The 22,545-nt window shown below is 44.2% G+C and overlaps 1 protein-coding gene across 1 annotated transcript in view; it reads right to left on the reverse strand.

Annotated features, from left to right (window-relative positions):
* Positions 1-8,148: 8,148 nt before the first annotated feature.
* LOC311241022 (zinc finger CCCH domain-containing protein 7B-like) overlaps positions 8,149-22,545 on the reverse strand; it is a 100,596-nt gene continuing 86,199 nt past the window's right edge. The window contains exons 19-22 of the mRNA XM_084329684.1: positions 16,686-16,794; positions 16,182-16,324; positions 13,465-13,634; positions 8,149-11,632 (exon numbers count right to left, since the gene is read on the reverse strand). Of these exons, the coding sequence (XP_084185810.1) occupies positions 11,452-11,632; positions 13,465-13,634; positions 16,182-16,324; positions 16,686-16,794 (603 nt within the window). The 3' untranslated portion in view covers positions 8,149-11,451. The remainder of the gene's footprint in view (positions 11,633-13,464; positions 13,635-16,181; positions 16,325-16,685; positions 16,795-22,545) is intronic.

Here is a 22,545-nt window from a genome sequence, read left to right on the forward strand (position 1 = left end):
CTTGACTAAGGCACTAACATTAGAACTGGAATTCCCCAGGCTGTGGCTGCCCACTGCTCCTAAATAGTTAGGATGGGTTAAATGCAGAGGCCGAATTCCTGGTATATGTAAAAATGTACTTAGCAATAAAGATTTTAATTCTAACGACAAACATCTTCTCAGATGGGGGTCTCTGAGTTAAATCCTATTAGACACTGTAGCACCCAAGTTTAACACTGTTTGACAAACAATGTTACATAGCTGCCAGAGTTGTACCCTTCCTGCTGACCTGTTGTACAGATCATGGAAGTCGCTTTGGATAAAAGCATCAGCTAAATGACTAAATGTAAATGTAGACATGGTTCCATAGCTTATTGCACATCTGGTTTGGGGGTCCTTCACATGAACATGATGGAATCCAATCAGCTTTAATACTGGAAGAAAGCACTCAGTAGAGTGCAGACCTTCGCCAAGGCCCAACAGTCACTTTGCCATTACGTTCACATCTTACTGGATGGATGACAGAAGAAAAGAGTGATATTACAGATACGTCTCAACAGACCCAGGCTGGAAATCGATATGGTGGCACCAGAGGAAAGGTCACAAGGTCACCAACATCAACAGCTCATTGGCTGTTTGGTCTATAACAAGAGATTGGAAGCACGTTATAGGTCAAGTAGGGTGTCAATCCATCCAGCCATTTTAGCTTTCAAACGATGTGTTGGTTGATCGGCAATAACACAGCCTGAAGCCGACAGATGAGGGCGAATGTGCTGTGACGGGCGACGCCCCCCTTATAGTAGCTTATTTGCCATCTACCCCGGAGTTAGACAAGCAGATACATACCCTTTTCTTCTCTGTGCATGCATTCAGAGTAGGGAACACCCGCACCGTTAGCCTAGCTTAGATGGCCGTATCCTTCAGAAAGCGTCTCATGGTTTGGTTACTAAGTAGCATTTTTTCATAATAGGCATCTTGTGCAAAATGCTCTGAGCAAACACGATGGTTCTTGATTATTTCTATTGGTGTGTTGGAATCTATGTTCAGAGCAAGTAGCCATAGCTTCAACCGGTCCGGTCCTTGATATCCACTTCTCATGAAAGTGTGTCTTGTCAATAGCTATTAACTTAGTCACATTGGTTTTATTGACGGAAGTTACAACAGTTCAAGTTCAAGTTTCGTTTATTGCCACACAACCAGGTTGGTGGTATTCTTGATCGGTACAGAGTGGATACATAATACAGTACAACATGACACAATAAATACATAAATACAGCACGACACAGCAGAACATAAACACAAACACACAGAATAATCTAGTCTATCGGCCAGGAGCTTGGTTAGTGTGGGGGCGGAAGGGGGAGAGGGGGGCCAAGGGAGTTCAGGGTCCGAATGGCGGTAGGGAAGAAAAGATGGACTTAAAGCGCCTACCTGAGGGCAGGGGCTGAAACAGGGGGTGTGCTGGGTGCGAGGGGTCCTTAGCAATTTTTCTGGTGCGGGTGGTTAAAGATGATGGCAGCAGTGGTTTGGCCAAAAAAAATTCAGAGTATACATCTGCTTTTAATTTCTCCACGTGGTGAATACACAGGTCACAAGAACGTTTTGGAGTTGTATTTGGAGTGTATTTTGTGACTGTTGGGAACTAGGCTAACTGGGCAGCCCTACTTAAATCAAATCAAATCAAATCAAATCAAATGTATTTGTAATTGATTGATTGATTGAAAACTTTATTAACAGATTGCAGAATGGGTACAGTACAGTACAATACATACAATTGTTAAGGGGATGCAGACCAGAGAAAGACTTTCGTCTTGTTTACATCAGGGTCCCCCATTTTCAATTCATCGTAACATACATGACATACAGAGACAGTACTGCTACATCTATACATTTATGACATACCAGATTTGCAAATACAGTAGTTTGTGATACAAAAAGAGTCCAGAAAAAAAGAGTATATACATTTGACGTAGAAACTGTACATTGGATTGGGTAGGTGGGGGGGGGACTGTACATTGGAGGTGGTTGGGGGGAGGTTGGGTAGGAGTGGGGGGGGGGGAGGTTGGGTAGGAGGGGTGGGTGGGGGACACTGTACAACTGTACAAACAAAACTGTACATTGGAATATTGACAAGACCATACTTGGTCATTTACTGTACATTGGAGGGGGTTGTGTTAGGACATTTACAGGGGCCAGTTTCGAATTGCAGTCTCCCGTAGGTGTTTTTTGAGAGTGTTTTTGAAAGTGGGTAGTGATTCACATTCCTTTACAGCTTTGGGTAGGGCGTTCCACATTGATGTGGCATAATTGCGAAACGTGTTTAGTCCCTTGTTTGAGCCGAATCTGGGTTTAACATGATTTGTGGAGCTCCCTCTGGTGTTGTGATCGTGGTATTCACTGACCTTTGGGAAGTATTTTGACATGTACATGGGTACCTTGGTCGTGTAGTGTATTTTGTAGACCAGGCCCATTGCAAGTTGCTGTACTCTGTCGTCTACTCTAAGCCATCCTAGGTTGTCAAAGTGGGCAGGGGTGAGGTGGGTTCTAGGAGTAAGGTCAAGCAGTAGTCTGACCAGTTTGTTTTGAGATGTTTGTAATTTTGTTTTTAGCGCCTTTGAGGTGCTTTGGTACCATGAGGTGCACGCATAGTCGTAGTACCCTTGAATGAGTGCTCCTGCCAGAGTCTTCAGGGTATTCTTGTTTACCAGTGAGGAGATCCGGTACAAGAATCAAGTTCGTTGGTTGACTTTTTTTATTACATTGGATGCCATTTTGTCACAGGAAAGATTTGCCTCTAGGATGGAACCCAGGTAGGTAATATCTTCTTTCCTTGTGACAATATTGTCACCTACTGTAACTGAGAAGCCGTCGGTCTTGCTGAGTTTGTTATTTGAACCGAAGAGAATGGACTCTGTTTTGCCCATGTGTAATGATAGTTTGTTATCAGCGAGCCATATGCAGATTTTGCCTAGTTCTGAGCTGAGGGTTTTTTCAACCTGTAACTTGTTCTTGTCAGAGACCAGCAGGGCTGAGTCGTCCGCAAACAGGAACAAGTTGCAGTCACAAGCTGACGACATGTCATTTGCATAAATTAGGAACAGTAGCGGACCTAGTATGCTTCCTTGTGGAACACCACAGCTTACTGTGAGGGGGGGGGATAGGGTACCGTTTACCTCCACCATCTGCTCTCTCCCCTCCAGGTAGGATTGCATCCAGCTCACTGATAGACTATCAAAACCAATTGCTTTTAGCTTGTCAATCAGAATGGTGTGATTGACAGTGTCGAAGGCCTTTTGTAGGTCCAGCATGACCATGCCGCAGTATTTGCCCGCGTCCACCTCTTGTTTGATGTGGTCGTTTAAATAGAGAAGGCATGTGTCAGTGGAGTGGGATGTTCTGAAGCCGGATTGGAATTCGTAGATTCGATTTTTTTCCACGAGGTATTTTTCGACAACACACGTTAATGTCCCCATGGGGCAGACACGTCTTCTTTAAACAAGTCAAGAAGAAACATCACAATAAATCAAGAACAAAACAAAAGCACCATAAAGTCAAAAAAAAAAAAAAAAAAAAAAAAAAAAATGCACCACAGGCAATGTGGAGGAGAGAAACCTTAGAAGGGCCTCAAGGGGGGGATCTCCCTTCTTAGATGTCGGTGATAGTGTAGTTACAATAAAACAGGCGAAACAGTTGGTAAGCATGCACACATATGTGTAATGAAACACATAAGTGCATGCAATAACTGAACATTTTGAAAGATTTAAAAATAGAGCTGATGGCGGATCTATTTGAGGCATGGGGGCGGCGCAGAGAGGGTCGCATCCTCCCGGTCATCATCACAGGACGTCCACCACTCCGGTCATCACCACGAGACAGCCACTCACAGGGAGACAGGGATGGGACAGGCGTTAGACAGTTTGCGTGATTGTGATGGGCGGACATAGCAATAGATACATGTGGTAAGCATATATGTGAATAGAATAGATATATGTAGTAAGCATATTATGTGAATAGAATAGAAGTACTTAACCCAGCAATGAACTCAACGTCTAAACCACGTCGACAGACCACGGACAGAAGATGGTAAGAAGCTGATCCATGGCCTCGGTGGTGCACGTAGAACAGTCACTGCAATCTTGGCCAAGACCCTGAAGGTGCTCCCATAGTCGAGCGGACTGTACACGGACTGGACTCTGCGGAGGTCCATTGGACTCTGAGCTTTCATAGTCGAGCGGATCTCCGCGGACCAATTTCCTACATGTCTCGCGCCAGTTTACACCTTGCGGCAGTTTGTGTGACACCAAGTGGGCGCCACGGACGTCCGTGCGTCAGAAAATAGGAGCTTCGCACTTGGACTCTGCGTTGGGTCTGCTTTGAGCCTGCAGGAGTCTGCTCCGTGTACGGTCCGCTCGACTATGGGAGCACCTTGAGACATCCACCAACTTGGTCAACTTTCAGTGAATGACGCTAAGCTAGGCTAACGGTGCGGTTGTTCCCTACTATGAATGCATGCACAGAGAAGAAAATGGTATGTATCTGCTTGTCTAGATGGTAGATGGCAAATAAGCTAATTTCCCAAAAAGTTGGCGTGTTCCTTTAAGTTAATGACACAGATGAAACCTTATAAATACACCATTAGTATATTGAACCACACAACCTTAATGACACAGATGAATGCTATAAATACACCATGAGTACATGGAATCACACAACCTTAATGACAGATGAAACACTATAAATAAACCACAAGTAAAATTAAGATAGAGGTGAATAGTAGAGATCAAAGACACTCATGAAGATAAGAAGATGGAGAGATGCATCCTTCCTGTTGCTCCTGATTCAAAAGCATAGTGGCACATCCGTTTCTCTCTCAGACAGCTGTATTGTTTCTTTCCTTAAATCTTGGGACTCAAAAGTAATTTCTCATACCATCATTTCATATAGTAACCATTTTCTACCTATAATGTATGGCGGGTGTACTTCGGTAGAAAATAGTTCCTACATGAAACAAGGTCAGTGGATCATCAGTGGTTTCAGGTTTCTGGAAAAGAGACATTGAGAGACATTGCTTGAGGTTTTACAATTTTAAAATGTAAATGTATTTTTTGGGTGCCATTCAGCTTGTGACGGCAGACATCTCCAAAACTAATCAAATCTCACCGGTGAGGGATTTGAAAATAATTGGATTTGATACTCAATCAGCACTCTGGAATTTTAGGTCTACAAACAAGTAATGTTTTAATAGAAAATGTTATAGGACCTACTGTACATCCTTCAGTGCTTTGATGTTGGACATATGAAACAAGGAAAATGTTAATTTAAACAAACGGGTAGACCCCGTACATATGCATCAGTGATACAGTATTCAACCCTTTTTCTCCCTCACAACACAGTTCCACTTTTTTATTAGAACTTGGCAAAAGGAAGAGCAGATAATTCAATATATATATAACCTCATGGTTTTTTATGCGGTCATAAAAGGATGAGGGGTTTGATGACCAAGTTGTTTGCAGTCGACTCGACTTGGCTGATCAGGTGTAACATACTACTCGCAAAAAAACGTATGGACAGCATGAAGTTTGTCTGATGAGTCTGTATCAATACGTTTTATTGTAGGCTACAAATATGAGAACCTAAATGCACCTTTGTAAGAATGCAGAACAAAATTGCAATGAAATATGTGCTAGTTTTATAACAAAAATAGGCTAGACTATAATACACGTACAGTATACAATATCAGTTTATTTGATGCATGTCAAGTATGAAGGCATACAGAATACACTGATCATGTTTTCCTATAATTTGTCCGATGAGTCTTTATTTTCTCCATGTGTGTTTTGGAATGAACATGATCCTCAAGGTCCTTATATTCTTTTTGCCGATAACTGTTGCCATGTTTTACCATCGGAAATCCACCACGAACTTCCAAGTGTGTTCACTCAGCTGAACTTCAGTGAATGACAAGGGTAACTTCACGTTGATTGGCTGCTCAGAAGCAAATCAGACGTCAACACAACTTGTCAGGAACATGTCAAGACAGCAATAGGTTATGACCAGTGGTTGGTAGGTCATGTGACCAGCATGTGGTGATGGGTCATGCGAGTCCTCATGATGACATCATGAACGGTCCTCATAAATGTTCCAGATGAGAGGCTATATAAGCTGGTGCAGCTGTCCACTGACCGAGAGTAGCTCTGCCTCCCCCTGGTAGGTGGGGAGTTTTGACCTTGATTGCCAGGGACATTGTTTTTCTCCCTCTGATAACTGATACCTAGCCATGGTGAGGGGGCTTGCACTGCTTCTATGAACTGTAGATATGCCGGCGGCATAACTCCTGATAGGGTCACCCATGCCAGACAAGTCAAGGAGAAGACGAAAAACTGTTCTCTGCCTCCGCCAAGGAGGCTATGTTTTAATAATATCAGTTCTCTACCACCACACAAGGGGCCGTTTTAATAAAAATCAGTTCTCTACCTGCACCAAGGAGGCTATATTTTAATAAATTCAGCCGGTGCGGGGGAAGGATGGGTTGGTACCCTGATCTACATACTCCCTGAAAGCGCAGTGTTTCGCCTGGATGGGCGTAGTTTTGCAGGACGTAGCAGTGCACACTTTGGTAATCTGACAAACTACAATGAATAATACATGCATTCAATATGAGATAGGTTATTTGTGCAAACACCATGTTTTCAGGGAGTCCCAGGATGGGACAGTCTTGTTCTCTTTAGTAGTGCATGTGACATATTGGGTGAAGTTATGCCTTCCATCGTACTGTATGTTGTCACAAATCAAAGTCGTCAGTGGAGATCACACATAAGCCTGGAAGATAAGTTCTTGTGTTGTACAGAGCTATTGTAAAGTAAATTGGAGGCTCTGCATATACAAACAATACAGTGAAACTGTAACCATCTAGATTCTACAGTATGTAGCTCTTGTGCTTCAAACAGTACTCCAGGGACCTAATTCACCTGAGGTAAGTAATGAAAATAGAGGGCAGATTTGTATTAATTTCATATTTTTTTGATGTTTTAAATGTCCCTAACATTTCAATTTTTCTCCCATCCCAATTTCGTATATCCAATTCTTCCCTCCCCTGTCTTGAGCGTTGCTAGACTATGCCTCCCACAGGTCGGTTGTAGTGAGGACAGAAGCCTTGCATCACGTGTCCCCTCCGGTACGCCTATTGCTTAATAACAGCGGAGCAGTGCTGCCGTTGCTTCCGCGTTTTCCCTGATTGGCTGCGACACGCCCCGCGGCAGGCGCGGCAACCGCGGAGCGGAGCGGCAGAGCTTGCAGCATTATGTAACCGCCCTAATCCGCCATGATTTTCATTCGAAGCTCAGCTCACCTGGCAGCGCAGCGGTCCTGCGGTCCGTTGTTGACAAGTTCGAATCCTGCCAATTTTTTTTTTTTTTTTAACGTGTATTCTTTCGCCGGTTAAGGTTAGGCATGGTTAAGGTTAAGGTTAAGGTTAGGCATTGTTTCGGAGTTGGTTAAGGTTAGAACGGTTAAGTTTAGGCGCTGTTAAGGAGCTGGTTAAGGTTAGAGTTTGTCTTAGAGAATGGCAATATTCTTTCTATGGTTAAGGTTAGGCATGGTTAAGGTTAAGGTTAGGCATTGTTTCGGAGTTGGTTAAGGTTAGAACGGTTAAGTTTAGGCGCTGTTAAGGAACTGGTTAAGGTTAGCATTTGTCTTAGAGAATGGCAATAGACAGCCTATTTCCGCACTGCCGCTCTCCCGCGTTGCCGCGGTCACATGGTCAAATTGTCACATTCTTGCACTCCTCCGCTGTTAGAAAGCAACACGCCTCCGGTACACGAGGAGGCAGCCTGTCGCATCTTTTCACCGCAGCAGCTCGAACTCTGTGGCGAGGAGTAACGCGTGGGAGGCTCACGCTGCCCCCGTCACTTCCTGCTTCTGTCGCACCGGCGTCACAAAACCGACCTGTAGGAGTCGCTGTCCACAAGGTCAAATCCCCACCCACCGGCTTTCCCACCCTCTAACACTTGCCAATTGTGTTAGTATGAACGACCGGCCAGCTGGTAGCAACGCCGAGAGCTGGGCTCGAACCCAGCGTATCCTGCGTTAGAGGCGAGCGCCTTGCCCACTGCGCCAATCAGCCACCCACAAAACACCACTGTTAAAATAAAAAGAAGCAATTATTAAGCATTTAGTCTCAAAAATAGTTTTTATTCTTTAAACATCGCAACATTTGGTTGAAGGCTCTCAGTCGCAAACAAAACAAAGCAGAAAAACACAAGACATCGATTGAAGATTCTATTCTCACCAACCTTGAAATTCATAGTGGAAGGTCAATATTGTTCATAGAGAAATTAAATAAAATTATGTTATGAAGTCTACTTAAAGGGATAGTTTGGATTTTAGGGACCTTAAGTGGTATGAAATACTTATAGTAGTATAGCTAATGCGATGCCATTAGCTTACTCACCGAGTCCCAGGGTCGGAGTTCTGGCCCAGTTCCGAGTGCACTGGGAAGCTTTAGACAGGCGGCAACGAGGTCACAAGACAAAAGACAAAGTGAAACACACCATAACATGCAAGCAATGTTCCAATTACCCACAGCAGAACATGGTATGCCTCGAGCATTGCCTAGATTCAGGAACAAGGCCCCAACACTTCACGTTATGAAGCATAGGAAATGCTCGAGGACTGCATTTTTTGTTGTTTTACATAGTGACGTTTGCCTGCAAGTTATGGCGTGGATTAACACTCGTCTCATTCACTCCCTGTCTGAAGCTTCCCGGCTCGCCTCGGAACCGGGCCAAAGCTCTGACCACGGGACTCAGTATATAGATAGATACTGCCCTGCAGAAGCTAACTACAGAATTAAAATATCCATTTTATAACAAAGTTTCAGAGTTCAATCTTGCTCTGTTTTCCTTTATAGTCAAATAACTTTTAAGCCATTTTTAAGATAAGACAAGATATTCCTTTATTGAAATTCTTGAAATGTTCTCAGGTTCACCGTTTGCTTGGTTAATGCGATTAGCTTCTGCAGGGCAGTATAGTACTAGCTAGTATTCCATACAACTTAAAGATTCAGTACAATGAAAACAGTGTTTTTCTATTTTGTTGCATTTGTTAACATAAAATGACCCAAAACGATACAATTGTTAAAATTATGATTAAAGCCCTTTGATCTCTCTATCCCCCTGGATATCAACAGAATCAAACCATTTCAGATATCCAATCTGCTTCCTCTGAGATATTACACAATACACACAGGTTACTCCGATTGGCCCATCAGTCACATCTAGCTGAAAGGATGGGTGCTCCAGAAGGTTTTCACAGGCACTATTTGGGGCACCCATAAGTTCTTGAGGGAACCCAGGGGATCTTAGAGGAACTCCTGAGGAACTTCCAATTTGTACAGTGTAGTGTCTAGTGAACAGAAGGCCACGCCCCCTCAGCTTGACATTAACAGTCAAAAATAAGCAATGCAGATGACTGAATTACAACATCATTGTACTGTATCTTTAATGTCCACAAATCCAAACTATCCCTTTAACAGCCATTGTGACACACTTCTAAAATGTAGAATCCTCTCTACAACCACACAGGGCAATGACACAATAGAAATAACGCTGAACCTAACAGACAGACGAATCAATGTTACATAGATAAAGGTTCAATAGCTAAAAGGGCAAAGCGCTGTATAAATCACATTTGCTTGAATGGTACATTAAGTATTGAGATAGTCCAAATCGTGTCGCTTTTTAGACACTTTCTGAATGCAAGTCTAGTATAATAATGTCAATTTCACATGTATTCCATTTGTTTGGTGTCAGCTATTTGTTTTTATAACTACACAAGTGAATCAATTACAACTTAAAACAAATGGTCAACTTCTAGGGATACGGTTCCATCTGACATTTCAAACATGTGTTATTGATATAATGTAGCTCTATAGACAGGTCTTTAATCATATAATGTAGCTCTATAGACAGGTCTTTATCCATATAATGTAGCTCTATGGACAGGTATTTAATCATATAATGTAGCTCTATGGACAAGTCTTTAATCATATAATGTAGCTCTATGGACAGGTCTTTAATCATATATTTGTAAATACCAATCTAAAAGGGCACATACAGTGGGGTATATAGATCAGTTCTCTCCTATGTACCAAATTATAATTAATTAACTGTCAAATGGGATTGGTCAGGATTCAATGGACCCATCTCAAACCATGCCCTCTTTTCTTGATCCTCCAGTCACAATTGGTGCTTCCCTTGGACAAACGTAGTTTGTTTAGCAACAGTTGTGATTGGAGGATCTAGAAAAGAGAGCAGGACTTGAAAGGGTTCAGATTGTCCCCCATCAAACCAGCAGTTGTTGGGACCGATCAAATCTGACGTGATGCTGATAAAATCAGTACCACATGGCAATATTCAATAAAGCTCTCATAGAATCTCAATGTTGTAGACGTAAGTGCCCCTTTAAAATCAATCAATGCTAGTTTGTCAGTTCACACATGTGTGCATTCCAAGTGCACACAAGTGGCCACGAAAAACGAAGCCTTGTAGGAAAACAGTGTTTGTAAGCCTCTCCTACTTTTTCCACACATTCCTAGCAACAGCAGACCAGTTCTTCATTCATTATCCTTTTCATATTGTAGTTCACACTAGAAACGTAGTTCACACTAGAAACTACCCAGTACAGATCAGTTCTTCATTCGTATCTTTTTCATATTGTAGTTCACACTAAAGACTACCAGTAGAGCTCAGTTTGGCCCATTGTGGTGGTGGTGGTGTGATAAGAGCATTCCCACGGTTACCAAAATTACAAGCTGTAGAGACAGATGGAAGCTTTTGTTGCTGCTGTTGTCGTTGTTATATATCAAAAATGCAGATTTATGGTGATTTCCGAGAGAAGGATCAAGACAAGTTTCCTTGACAATCTATTCATATTTTCATTATTTATGTATTTTCACGGTTGAAAAACGGTCTTTAAATGTTTAGGTTTTCAACTACCTGCAAGGGAACGCTGGTATACTACAGAATGTATGGAACAGATCAACTAAACAGGCATGATGAACAAAGATATGCAGCAGTGCAAAAATATATTCTATAAAATGTTGGAATTTCAATGTTGATACATGCAATTAAAATGTTTACAGCAGCAAATTCCATTTTTGTAATGCATGGTTAATATTCTGAGTGATGTTTGGCACATTGTACCATGTTGACTAATCACTCATCTTTGGCACATTTGACCCATTATATTGTTGAACATGTCACAGTGAGATCTCCATTCCCGTAGGACTGGGATTAGCAAATCCTGGAATAGATAGAATAATAGTTTGACAAAGAAGAATGATTACAATACTGTTCCAACAAGTGACATTATTGTCCATCTTTGTGTGTGTGTGTTTGTGTGGTGTTTTCAGTCATGAGAAACTAAGTGAGTGAGTGAGTGAGTGAGTGAGTGAGTGTCTGTGTGTGCTTTTTTTCAGTCCTGCAGGAGAAAGTTGTACTTCCCAAAATCTAACTCATCAGGCATGATGAGCATGTCTTCCCTGGCCTTGGCCAGCTTCCTCCTGAGAAAGTCCCGCCTCTCCTTCCACTCCAGCAGTTCCTCAGGGCTGTGGGCGGAGTCACAGCTTACTCCCTCAGTACATCCGCTGTCCAGCCTGTCAATAATAACAAGCCTGTAAAATCTTGACATTTATTAACACATTGGGTGCCATGCAGTATGCCCATCTTTACTCTCTGCCAGTGCTGTAAGCCTATGGAGTGGCTCACCTTCTTTGCAGGGCTATATAACCTTTAAAATATTATAGCTATATCGACATTACTATGGCCCATTCAACATCGGGTATCTATCGTTCCGGATGTGGGAACATTATATTTTTCCATTCATACATTGTCGTGTTAGTACCGTCGAGAATATAAGTATGTTTTTAGACTGTATAGCAGTAATTCCTAGAACGCGCGCTATAGGCCCACGACGCGTATTATACATTATCGATGGCGTTTCGTCCCTATACACGCTATATTAAAATTTCAAATGCATATGATCGCTATACATTATGCACCATCATGCATGGAGGAAAGGGGGGGGGGGGGGCGTTTATGATTCCTTGATTGTCACTAACGGCTTTCTTTAGTAAGACACCATACGTTGATCGGACAGATTGCAATGAAATAAATGGACAATCGAGCTGGAAATAACGTTAGATTCCTCTTACCTCTGGCCGATGCGTCTGGAGAAAAGAAATTCCAATTATTTGACGTCGATCTGCTAGATCCATTTTCCGTTTGTATGACGCAATAAACGGCGAAAGCATATTGATTCTTGCGTCTCGAAAGCGATCCAATGCACTCGAGGTGTGTATATTGATCCACGTTACAAGATATCTCTGGCAGAGCTTTTTCCCTGATGCACCGAGCACCACTTCCGGTTTAGAGTGGAGTGTAACTCGCCCGAAATCCACCAGGGGGCGGTATTGAGGAGTTGCAATATCAGACAGGGTCCAGCTGGCTCCCAGAGGCTTCCTGGATGAATTATGAATGCCAATAGCGAATAAAAGAAATAACGATCATAAAAACGAGTTTACGTTGGCACTCAACGCATGGCGGCCAATAACGAGTATACTCGTTATTGGCAATTAATGTGTTAATGGTTGAACATTTTAAATGTGTCCTCTTTCACATACCATAGGGCAGGGGTGTCAAACTCAATTACCAAGGGGGCCGAAATTAAAAATACAGGCTGGATATTGAATTAAAATGTGTGTTATGCTTTTATTTTAAATTATGTTATTTTCTCTCTTTTTCTTTTTGTGTCCGTTACTTAATTTCTCTTTTCTTTTGTTGATTTATTTTTGGAAATATATGTATATATGTATATATATATATATATGTATGTATGTTTTTGTTTTGTTCTATGTGGACCCCAGGAAGAATAGTTGTTGCCTAGGTGACAGTGTGTCTGACTCCCACCTAAACGGACAATATAACGTATGAAGTATATCAAGGCATACATACCTTATGCATACTGTGTATACTGTATACTACTTCATCAGAGCATATATTTAGCATTTTGTTTTCTTTTTTAGATGATATATATTAGATTAGATTAGCATACTGCACCTTATGTGTATACTGTATACTTACTTCATCAGAGCATATATTTAGCATTTTTAGATTATATATATATTAGATTATATATTTATTGTAACTATATTTATTGTAGGGCAAATATAACAGAGGGCATACATACCCTCACCCATGTGCGCATGTCCAGAGTAAAATGTATTGTTATATTGTTTACACTGCCAATTTTTATTCTTACTTCTCCACTGTACTGCTATGATGCCTAAATTTCTCCAAGGGGATCAATAAAAGGAATATCTTATCTCATCTTATAATGGGGATCCAAATAAACAAATAAATGAGTAAGTCAGAACCGATCGACTTGAAAAAAAGTGGAATCGATCCCCCGGCCTTGTCGTTTAGATACCTGGGGCAGAGTTCGAAGCGCAGGGCAGGGAATCGGTAACTCCAGGTCAGATTCTCGACCTCCCCGTCGTCCGCGAACACTCGGTCCTTGTGCCTCTCGGAGGAGATGTGGATCTGCCACTGGCGCTCACTGTTACTGTGTTTCCCACAGAGACGGCAGTGGAAGCCACTCTGAGACAGAAAGAAAGAAAACAATGGATGGACCATCAGAAGGTGGTCACATACACATTTCAGCGCACCTCGACTAGGGGGTGTAACCATCTCAATACTCAAGGGCGTGCTTTAAGTCTTTCACTACCACACTACAGACGGTTAACCTTTCACTACCACACTACAGACGGTTAACCTTTCACTACCACACTACAGACGGTTAACCTTTCACTACCACACTACAGACGGTTAACCTTTCACTACCACACTACAGACGGTTAACCTTTCACTACCACACTACAGACGGTTAACCTTTCACTACCACACTACAGACGGTTAACCTTTCACTACCACACTACAGACGGTTAACAGTCTGTAGTGTGGCAGTGAAAGGGTTAACCTTTTGTATTGTCGCAGTGAAAGGGTTAACCATTTATCGTGTGTCAGTGAAAGGGTTAAGCACATAATCTTCCATCTTGTGCATGCGCAGGTTTAGTATTTATACCAACAAAGTCACTTGTGATCCCTGATGACCCAAGCTAGTGCTCTCGTAATTCCTAATTTGTCTTTCGCAGTAAGCAGTAGTGCTTTTGCTCACAGCCAACTAGTGAATATTCACAGATAACCTTTGTTGGTGATGGTAGTGCTCTCGCTGAATGTTGCCACCGCCCCATCCATTGGGCGTGGCCGCGTGGTCCTTGTGCCAAGTTCCTCTGCATCTACTCTATGAGGTACGTACTCGGGATTCCTTGTGACTTTGTTGGTATGAGTCATCCAGTGCTTTAAGCATCGCCTCTGGTGTTCAGGAAGAATGCAATAGAACCATAGTTACATATGTATATCAAAAAAATTATATCGGGACATCCCTAGTCACAAGTGACTTTGTTGGTATAAATACTCGACCTGCACAAGACTCTGGCAGTCATCCAGGATTCATGGTATCTCAGTTACATATGTAACTATCGTTTTAGGTCAATGAAAACTGAGCTTTTCAAAAATGTCCTGACCACACATATACGGATATTTTTTTTAAACAAGTATTTTCTCTACAATCAAGACCCATGGAGAGATCCATGCAGCCTGCCATCAGGTCGGTTCAGTGTGTTTTTGTGTTCTCAAACTTTCTGCTGCCAAGGCACCCCCGTGTATTCCAGGGCAACCCTACATACGATAAAGACTTTTCCGGCTTGCTTTCAAAATAATGTTTATTTAAGAAACCGGGAAACACATTTGTGTGTATATGCCTATATAATGCATTATTAACAGGTGTTTCAAGTCTAAATGGCTTAGTACTGTTGACATTACACTGCTTGTAGTAGTAAATCAAATAGCATATTTCTTTAAATAAAATTACAGAAAATTATCACGAAAGTGCTATCTGTTGCAGCTGCACACTTTTCCATAAAAATAGCATATTTGGATAAGTGTGACCATTTCTCAAACTGAAAATCATGTATTTATTTTTAAATACAGAAAAGGATCACTAAAGTGCTATCTGTTGCAGCTGCACTGTTCTCCATAAAAATAGCATATTTGGATAAGTGTGACCATTTCTCAAACAGAAAATCATGTATCTTTTTTAAATACAGAAAAGGATCACCAAGTTACCATTTCTCAAAAAATATAAATAAATACAGAAAATAAGCACTTGTTCACTCAGTGGACATTTCTAGCTCAATGCGAGGTCTGCTGCTGCTGGCTAATAATACGGTCAATACGTGGGGAGATCTTTGACAAGGCAACACGCATGTCATCCTCAAGGCTCAACTTGGCCCTATATTTTGTTTTCAGAGCTGTCATGGATGAAAAGCCAGCTTCACACAGATATGTGGTGCTGAATGGTATCAACACCTTAACTGCTGCATCATGAGATACTTGGTACTCAGCACCACACTCTGAAACGAGCTCTCCAGGTGGTATCAGATGAGATTTCAATGAGTTCTTCCAAGAGTTTTCAATGATGTCTGTAAAGGTTTTTTTTATCCAGAGTAACATGGTGATCCTTTTCTGTGTTTTATTAAATAATGATTTTCAGATTTTGAGAAATGGTCAAACGTATCAAAATATGGTATTTTCATGGAAAACAGTGCAGCTGCAACAGATAGCACTTTAGTGATAATTTTCTGTAATCCAAAAAGAATAATAAAAAAAAGCACCCCTGGCAGCTCTCTGCGGCACCCTAGGGCACCCCTGTTGAGAACCGCTGCTCTAAAACACCCTTGGTGTGGACAGGAATTGAAGAAAAAAATGGATGGGTGAAATTTATGTTTCTGGAAATATCCATGTACGTGTGGACATGGTCAGACAGTCCAAAGAAATTTGACAAATATCTAAAAACTAGAGTGCTAAAACTCACATTTGTGATGTCATCTCATCATGAGACGGCTGTGAGGAGTTAGGGGTGGGTTCAAGAATGTGCAAATCAAAATATACAGCTCTTTTCACACACATGACTGGATATTATTTTCGGAGTCGACGAACAGGTGCAGCAATGTTTAAACATGTAGTACTCGTTCAATCACACACATCACTAGTTATGGCCTCATTCACACTCAAGAATCTACTCACCATTGGTTCAGCATAGTCGGTTGGCATAGCAATGTATTTCTCCTCAGCCAATTGGGCAGGCTGGGTGAGTGAGGCTCCTTCTGACTGACGGCTATGGCTGGTTAGGGACAGCCACATGTCGTATATCTGCTGCATGTTCATCACTGCAGGGGCAGAAATCATATTAAGAGCCAGAAATTTAACCGTGACCTCAAAATCAAAATTCATATCAAACCTGAACGTGTTTATTTTATTATTGTTCTATTGCAACAGCTGTGAGGTCAATAAAGAAAGACGATGCTTAGCTTAGATATGTTGATCATTGGGGTTACAAATCACTACAATACATTTTTTATAATCTGGCAATACAGCTCTTGTTGTTTTCAATAGTTTCACACAACGGCAATATTCGTTCTGTTCACATAGTGACATCATATTGAAATAGAACAATTGCCTTGTGCTACCTATATACCGGTACTGTATTTATGGCCTACAAAATCACTTGACAGCAGAATGTCTACTCACAATTATTATCCTTCATGTACTCCCATAGGCCCTTCTCCTCCTCGCTGTGTGCAAAGGTACAGTTCCTAATGTAAGTGCACTTCTTCTGACTCAATATGTGGGCACATATCTGCAGGAAGACAACAGCATGCAGTCATTGTGGATGAGGGGCTGTACTAGTTATCAGGATTAACATACTGTCAAACAAAACACTTCTCTTTTCATTCAATATCATTATTTAGCATCATAAACTGAAACGGGCCATTTCACAGATTATTTTTACCTGAATCCTGTTGTCCTATTGTGAGGAGGATTATCTGTTGTGATAATCGGACATAAAACTTTTCATTCATCCTTTATTTTGACCTTGAAAAATGATTGTGGCTGAGCTCAGGAGGCACAGAACGATAGGTTATGACTATAACCAAGTTCTGTTAGTTAGGGGCGATGCTTGGCATCACACTGCACTATCTCGCGTACGTGCACGCGTACTGAATAAACCACAAATGTACCTCTAATACCAGTATTAGTCTGACCACACCCCTCATCAGCTTACCTTCATAAGCAGGTGTGTGGTCACCTGCTCTCCTCCTTCCCAAGCTTTCACCACAAGGTGAGGTCAAGGGCTGCAGCGGCCGTCTGATGCCAAGCATCGCCCCTAACTAACAGAACTTGGTTATAGTCATAACCTATCGTTCTGTATCGTTAGTGGCTTAGCTTGGCATCACACTGCACAAGGGAGGCCAAGCGGAGCCACTGGCTGACAAATACACCCCGCTGACAGCCCCCCAAAACCATCAGAACAGGGAGGGCCGAGCCCCCCCGACCCCCCCTAATGGAGGGTATCCCCCCTATTAGAGGCTTCACGGGAAGGCGACGGACCCGACCGTGCGAAGAGGCACTCAAGCAACTTAACGCACAGGGTGAGCAGACCGTGGCTTGACCCCACGACTACACACACGCACAACCCGCATGCCACCCGGGAACGAACGGAGGAAACCTCGTTACTGCCCCCAGAATCACGGGGTCAAGGGCAAACCCAACCCCGTGGCAAGGCCGTAGCAGCGGAGCGCGAAGGAAGACCCAGACCCACCAAAAGGACTGGACTCCCTGGAATGGGGGCCCGGAGAAGTCCATGATGCCAGCATCAAGACCCCACCAGGTGGGCACGTAGTGCCCCGCCCCCCACATCGCCAGCGTATTCGGACAAAGGCCCCCCAGTTACTGCACCTGGTAATCCCAGGCGGTATCCCAACCAAGTACTAACCAGGCCAGAACCTGCTTAGCTTCCGAGATCGGACGAGATCGGGCGTGTTCAGGTCGGTATGGCCGTAAGCCGAGCGGGCCCCGTCCCCCCAACAGTACACCGCCTGGCACACTAACCCTGCAGAACAGACAGTCAGCATGGCCGTAAGCACACAAAAAAGGTTAACCAACGGAAGCAGGCAGCGCACCGGGGAAAAACCAGGCAACAGGCTGTTAACCCTAGCCTGGAGACTGCGGACGAGACAGGCGCCAGAGGGGACAGCTGAACACAGCCACCCCGGCAAAAGGAGCGTAAGCTGGCGGTGTTGCATGACCAAGCCTCCATTTAAAAACCCCCACCCAGAGGGGTCGAGGCAGAGAAGGCTGACACGATTGGCAGACGTCATGAACGTGCAGGGGCACCCTCAAACGGTGAACCCGGGAGTTGACACTGCTCCAACACACCAGGGAATCAACCACCTCGGTGTTACCCAATGCGGTGGTTGTTCCTATAACCCCTCAAGAAAAAACTCCAAAACACACCTGCGGGTATACACCGGCTATACCGCAGTACAAGTGTTTCAATTTCCAAAAAGGGTTAACCCAGGCCTACGGGTCGCAAACATCACTTCGGACCGGGCCTGGCGGTACGGGAAGCACAGGGTCACCAGAGGAGGTCAAAAAACCACCCCCACAGGCCCCTCTTCGCCATGCGTGAGAGAGGAGCGAAAAATAATGGAGAACCAGCCCCTAAGCACACCGTACCTGGTATTCCCCGGCGGTCTCCCAACCAAGTACTAACCAGGACCAACCTGTGTAGCGGCCGAGATCCGACGAGATCGAGCGCGTACAGAATGGCATGGCTGTAAGCCATGACGACAGTGCTGAGTAAAAACATACCCAACCAGGGTCTCCATAGCGCTTAACCCTGTGACACCCAGACCGACCTGGCATTTTTCCCCCTGAAAAAAGCCCAAGTCCCTCAGGGTACCAGAACAGCAGATCTGCATCCCCGGCGGACAACGGGTTCAACTGATCTGGACCAGCGTGACCAGAACCAGTCCCGTGCCCTAACCACGCCGACATGCCTACTCCAGGAGAAGGGCAGATATGCGTGTTGATCTTAACATGAAAAGAAGGCGCCACCCAGACGTTCGGACGAACCGCGCCTGGTGGCCCACCCCAAGGGCGTGAGACCCCACCACATATGTTCAGATCCATCCCGTCATCATCCCCCAGACATGAACGAGAATCCGTCGACAACCCACCCAGGTCATGGGATGTGGTCGTCGGAAGAGGAAAAACCCCCCTCTCAGTTGCTTTATAAAAACGCTGTTTCAACCACAAGCAACCAAGGCGTGCCCGTCAATCGCCTGTTTACAGCGAGCTAGCACTATACGTGCGTCGGGACACACCCCCATCAATGAACAGGCTATTTAGACCTGTCATTGAATCCCCAAGGCGCCCAGGGGAACGACAAGAGGGGTGTGACACTCCCTAACTCCAACACTTCTGGAATAGAAAGAAGGAAGCATCAACAGTATGTATCCCAGTCTACACAGCCGGGGTAAAAAATGTTCACATTTTTACATCCCACCACCCTCCCATAGGAAAGAGACGGGGATCCCCAGAGAGACTTCCCACGCGAGCTGTACAGATTGAAAAGAATATATTGCACCTTGAGCCATGTAAAAAACTGGTTTTAGGGCCTCCGGGGAAGAGGCACTGAACCCATACACACTCAATAAACGAATTGAATCGAATATACATACAATAGAAAAGGACCCTTCTAGAGGGTCCACTCACTTTGACAATCTGAGGAGGAAGGCTCTGTACTCTGATGGAGGCTTCCTCACATGGAAGAAGGAGTCCGAACTCACAGAAGGCCTGAATAGGCGCTTGGTGAGGAGGAGCCCTGACCACCCCCCCTGAAAACAGATCCATCACATGGACCTGAACAGCACACGGAAGTCCTACCAACAGAGACGCGCACGGTGACGTACTCTATGGCGGGGGAATTCCTGCGGTGCACACGCCCAATATACCAGGCCGTGGGACCAGGAACTCCCTCCCCCCCCCCCCCCCCCCCCCCGTAACGTGCCGAACCGCCACGTGACGGGAACCTTGAAGGACAGGGGGTGTACCCCTGACCGACAGAACAATGGGGAGAGGAAAGGTTACCAGTTCACCCCTTTACGACCCCACACCCATGATACGACGTAACGACAAAAAGAGAATATGACACAGTCATAGTCAGCTCCATGAAGCGTTTCACAGCTCCACACAGCGCATGAGCTAACCTGCTATCTGATTTTTACTAAGGAAAAACACAGAATAGAGAGGGCTCTAAGAACCCCGGTCCAACATACACATGTGCTTCTGTGGCCAGTACAACCCAGTTGTAGGTCACATGACACACACAACCCATCATCACCTACAAAAAATGGCAAAAACACTCAACAGAGGAACGCCGTTTTTTTCACAATGAGAGAATACATCATTCTTGATTAGTATCGACCACAGGCCTTGCTAAGCACACATGACAGCAACCAAACCAATTTCCCTTTAGGAAATAAGTTTCTCCAGCAGATTTAGCACAACCTCAGCAATCAAGCTAAGAGTTACATCGTATCCCTACCACACAAAAGACACAATTAATGCACAACATGTCTGATAGGAGGTGATAAAGTCCCCAGGGAACCGGGGGGGAAAACACAATCCTCCTATTTTACCCTCAATACGGCCAGTTAAAACAGGAAAACCTGTTAATGTGTGAACACACTGTTCATTGTCATTACAGTCTGAGAAAGAACATTCTCTTACTCACTTGTCACCAAGCATAGCTTCATAGGTTAGTTACCTTAGTTGTGAGTACACGGCCGTGTTTCTCACACAACAACCAGATCATTACATCCCGTTTGCACGGAGAAGCTAACTGCCAGTGACAAAAACAGCTCACACATAACCCGCAACGTATCCTAAATGCATTGTAGCAACACACGTTTTGGGAAAAACACCGTTATTCACAATACATTTAGCAAAGTAAAACCAGAAGACGTGTTATGAGGTCTGGTCAACCCCGTTCCTACCCGGAACGCAGATCAGCGAAGTGCAGTCTCAAGACACCGTAGAAACACAGCCGTCCTGTGTTGTTCGATCCGGGCAGCGTCGCCGCTCTACCCGTCGCAACGGTCCCTTTGTTGATGCAATCCTTGCCGTCCTGGCTCAGGGCAGGGTCGACGAAAACATCCCCTGTCAAGGATGACGTCGTGGTCAAGAGTGTAAAACATGTTAAAATCAAAGCACGTTCAACAGAATAGCATCAAGCTAACGATCAGAAGCGAGCTCACGACGGCGCGCGAGAAGCTAAGCTACCCCGCGCCAGGCCATGGCCATAGCAGCAAGCTAACGTTACCTAGCGACCACGACATGCTAGCCCCGCAGCTAACAGCTGACTGGCTAATGGTAGGCCCTAAGCAAGCCATGCAGCGATCCAGCAGGCTAACGCAGCAGTTAACAGCTGACTGGCTAACCGTAAGCTATGAACATGTAAACAATGACATAACACTCACCCAGACAGGCCGCCGTTCTGAACCTCTCCTCACTTTTTAAGAGAAAAGAGAAAACAAGATGTCAACACCGCTTCACAACGGTGACTTTACCACATCCGACGGAAATCAGCACAGTACCAACTGGCCTGTGTAGCTGACTTTGAACATGAATCTGCCGCTATCGCACATTACATGCACATATCCCCTCGTGAAGGAATACTCTCATTTGGATATGAAAGATGGGGCCTTAACACGGTGACAGAGAGAATCCACTCGTCCAGAACACACAGGGATCACCAGTGTCAATGGTCGCGGCCCACTAGTTAAAACTATAATGGTCTCCAGACCAAGGCCTTCTGTCGCCTAGGTGGCTGAACAAAGGACCCTAGCCTGGGGCCGGTTTCCATAAACTTTGTCAAGTAGCCCCCATAGCACTAACAGACAAGTGGAGCCCGCCAGCAAACACTACTCACCCAACCTGGAACGCACCGCTCCTCACAACAGCGGCATGTCCGACAGTTCAGCTGTGGCCTGACAGGTTTCACCCCAACAAACACAGCAAGGAACTGCAGTTGAGAAGCATGCAGCGGCGTGCTCCCAATACGAAAACCGGTGGAGGGTTTTTAGAATGATCATCATCTTCTAGACACTCCAGTACGAAGACAATATCGCCGTATTTTCTCGAAAAATAGTGAGAGAGAAAATAAAGATATGATGTCAACGTATCCTTGTTTCCCAAAGCTGTTCCTAATCCAATTTCTTCCATCATGGTGTCAAGTGTGGGGATCTACCGAGGCACTTCTTCCTTGTGGTGAAAGCGAGAAGGAGGAGAGCAGGTGACCACACACCTGCTTATAATGGATTGGATTTATATAGCGCTCTTCTCTGACTGACTGTTGCTCTGACTCAGAGCGCTTCACAGAGTCCATTATTCGTTCATACACAGTCATACCGGTGGTGGTAAGCTACAATTGCAGCCAGAGCTGCCCTGAGGCAGACTTATGAAGGTAAGCTGATGAGGGGTGTGGTCAGACTAATACTGGTATTAGAGGTACATTTGTGGTTTATTCAGTACGCGTGCACGT

Source organism: Notolepis coatsorum (assembly GCF_963971535.1).
Source record: "Notolepis coatsorum genome assembly, chromosome: 14".
NCBI classification, from domain to species: Eukaryota; Metazoa; Chordata; class Actinopteri; order Aulopiformes; family Paralepididae; genus Notolepis; species Notolepis coatsorum.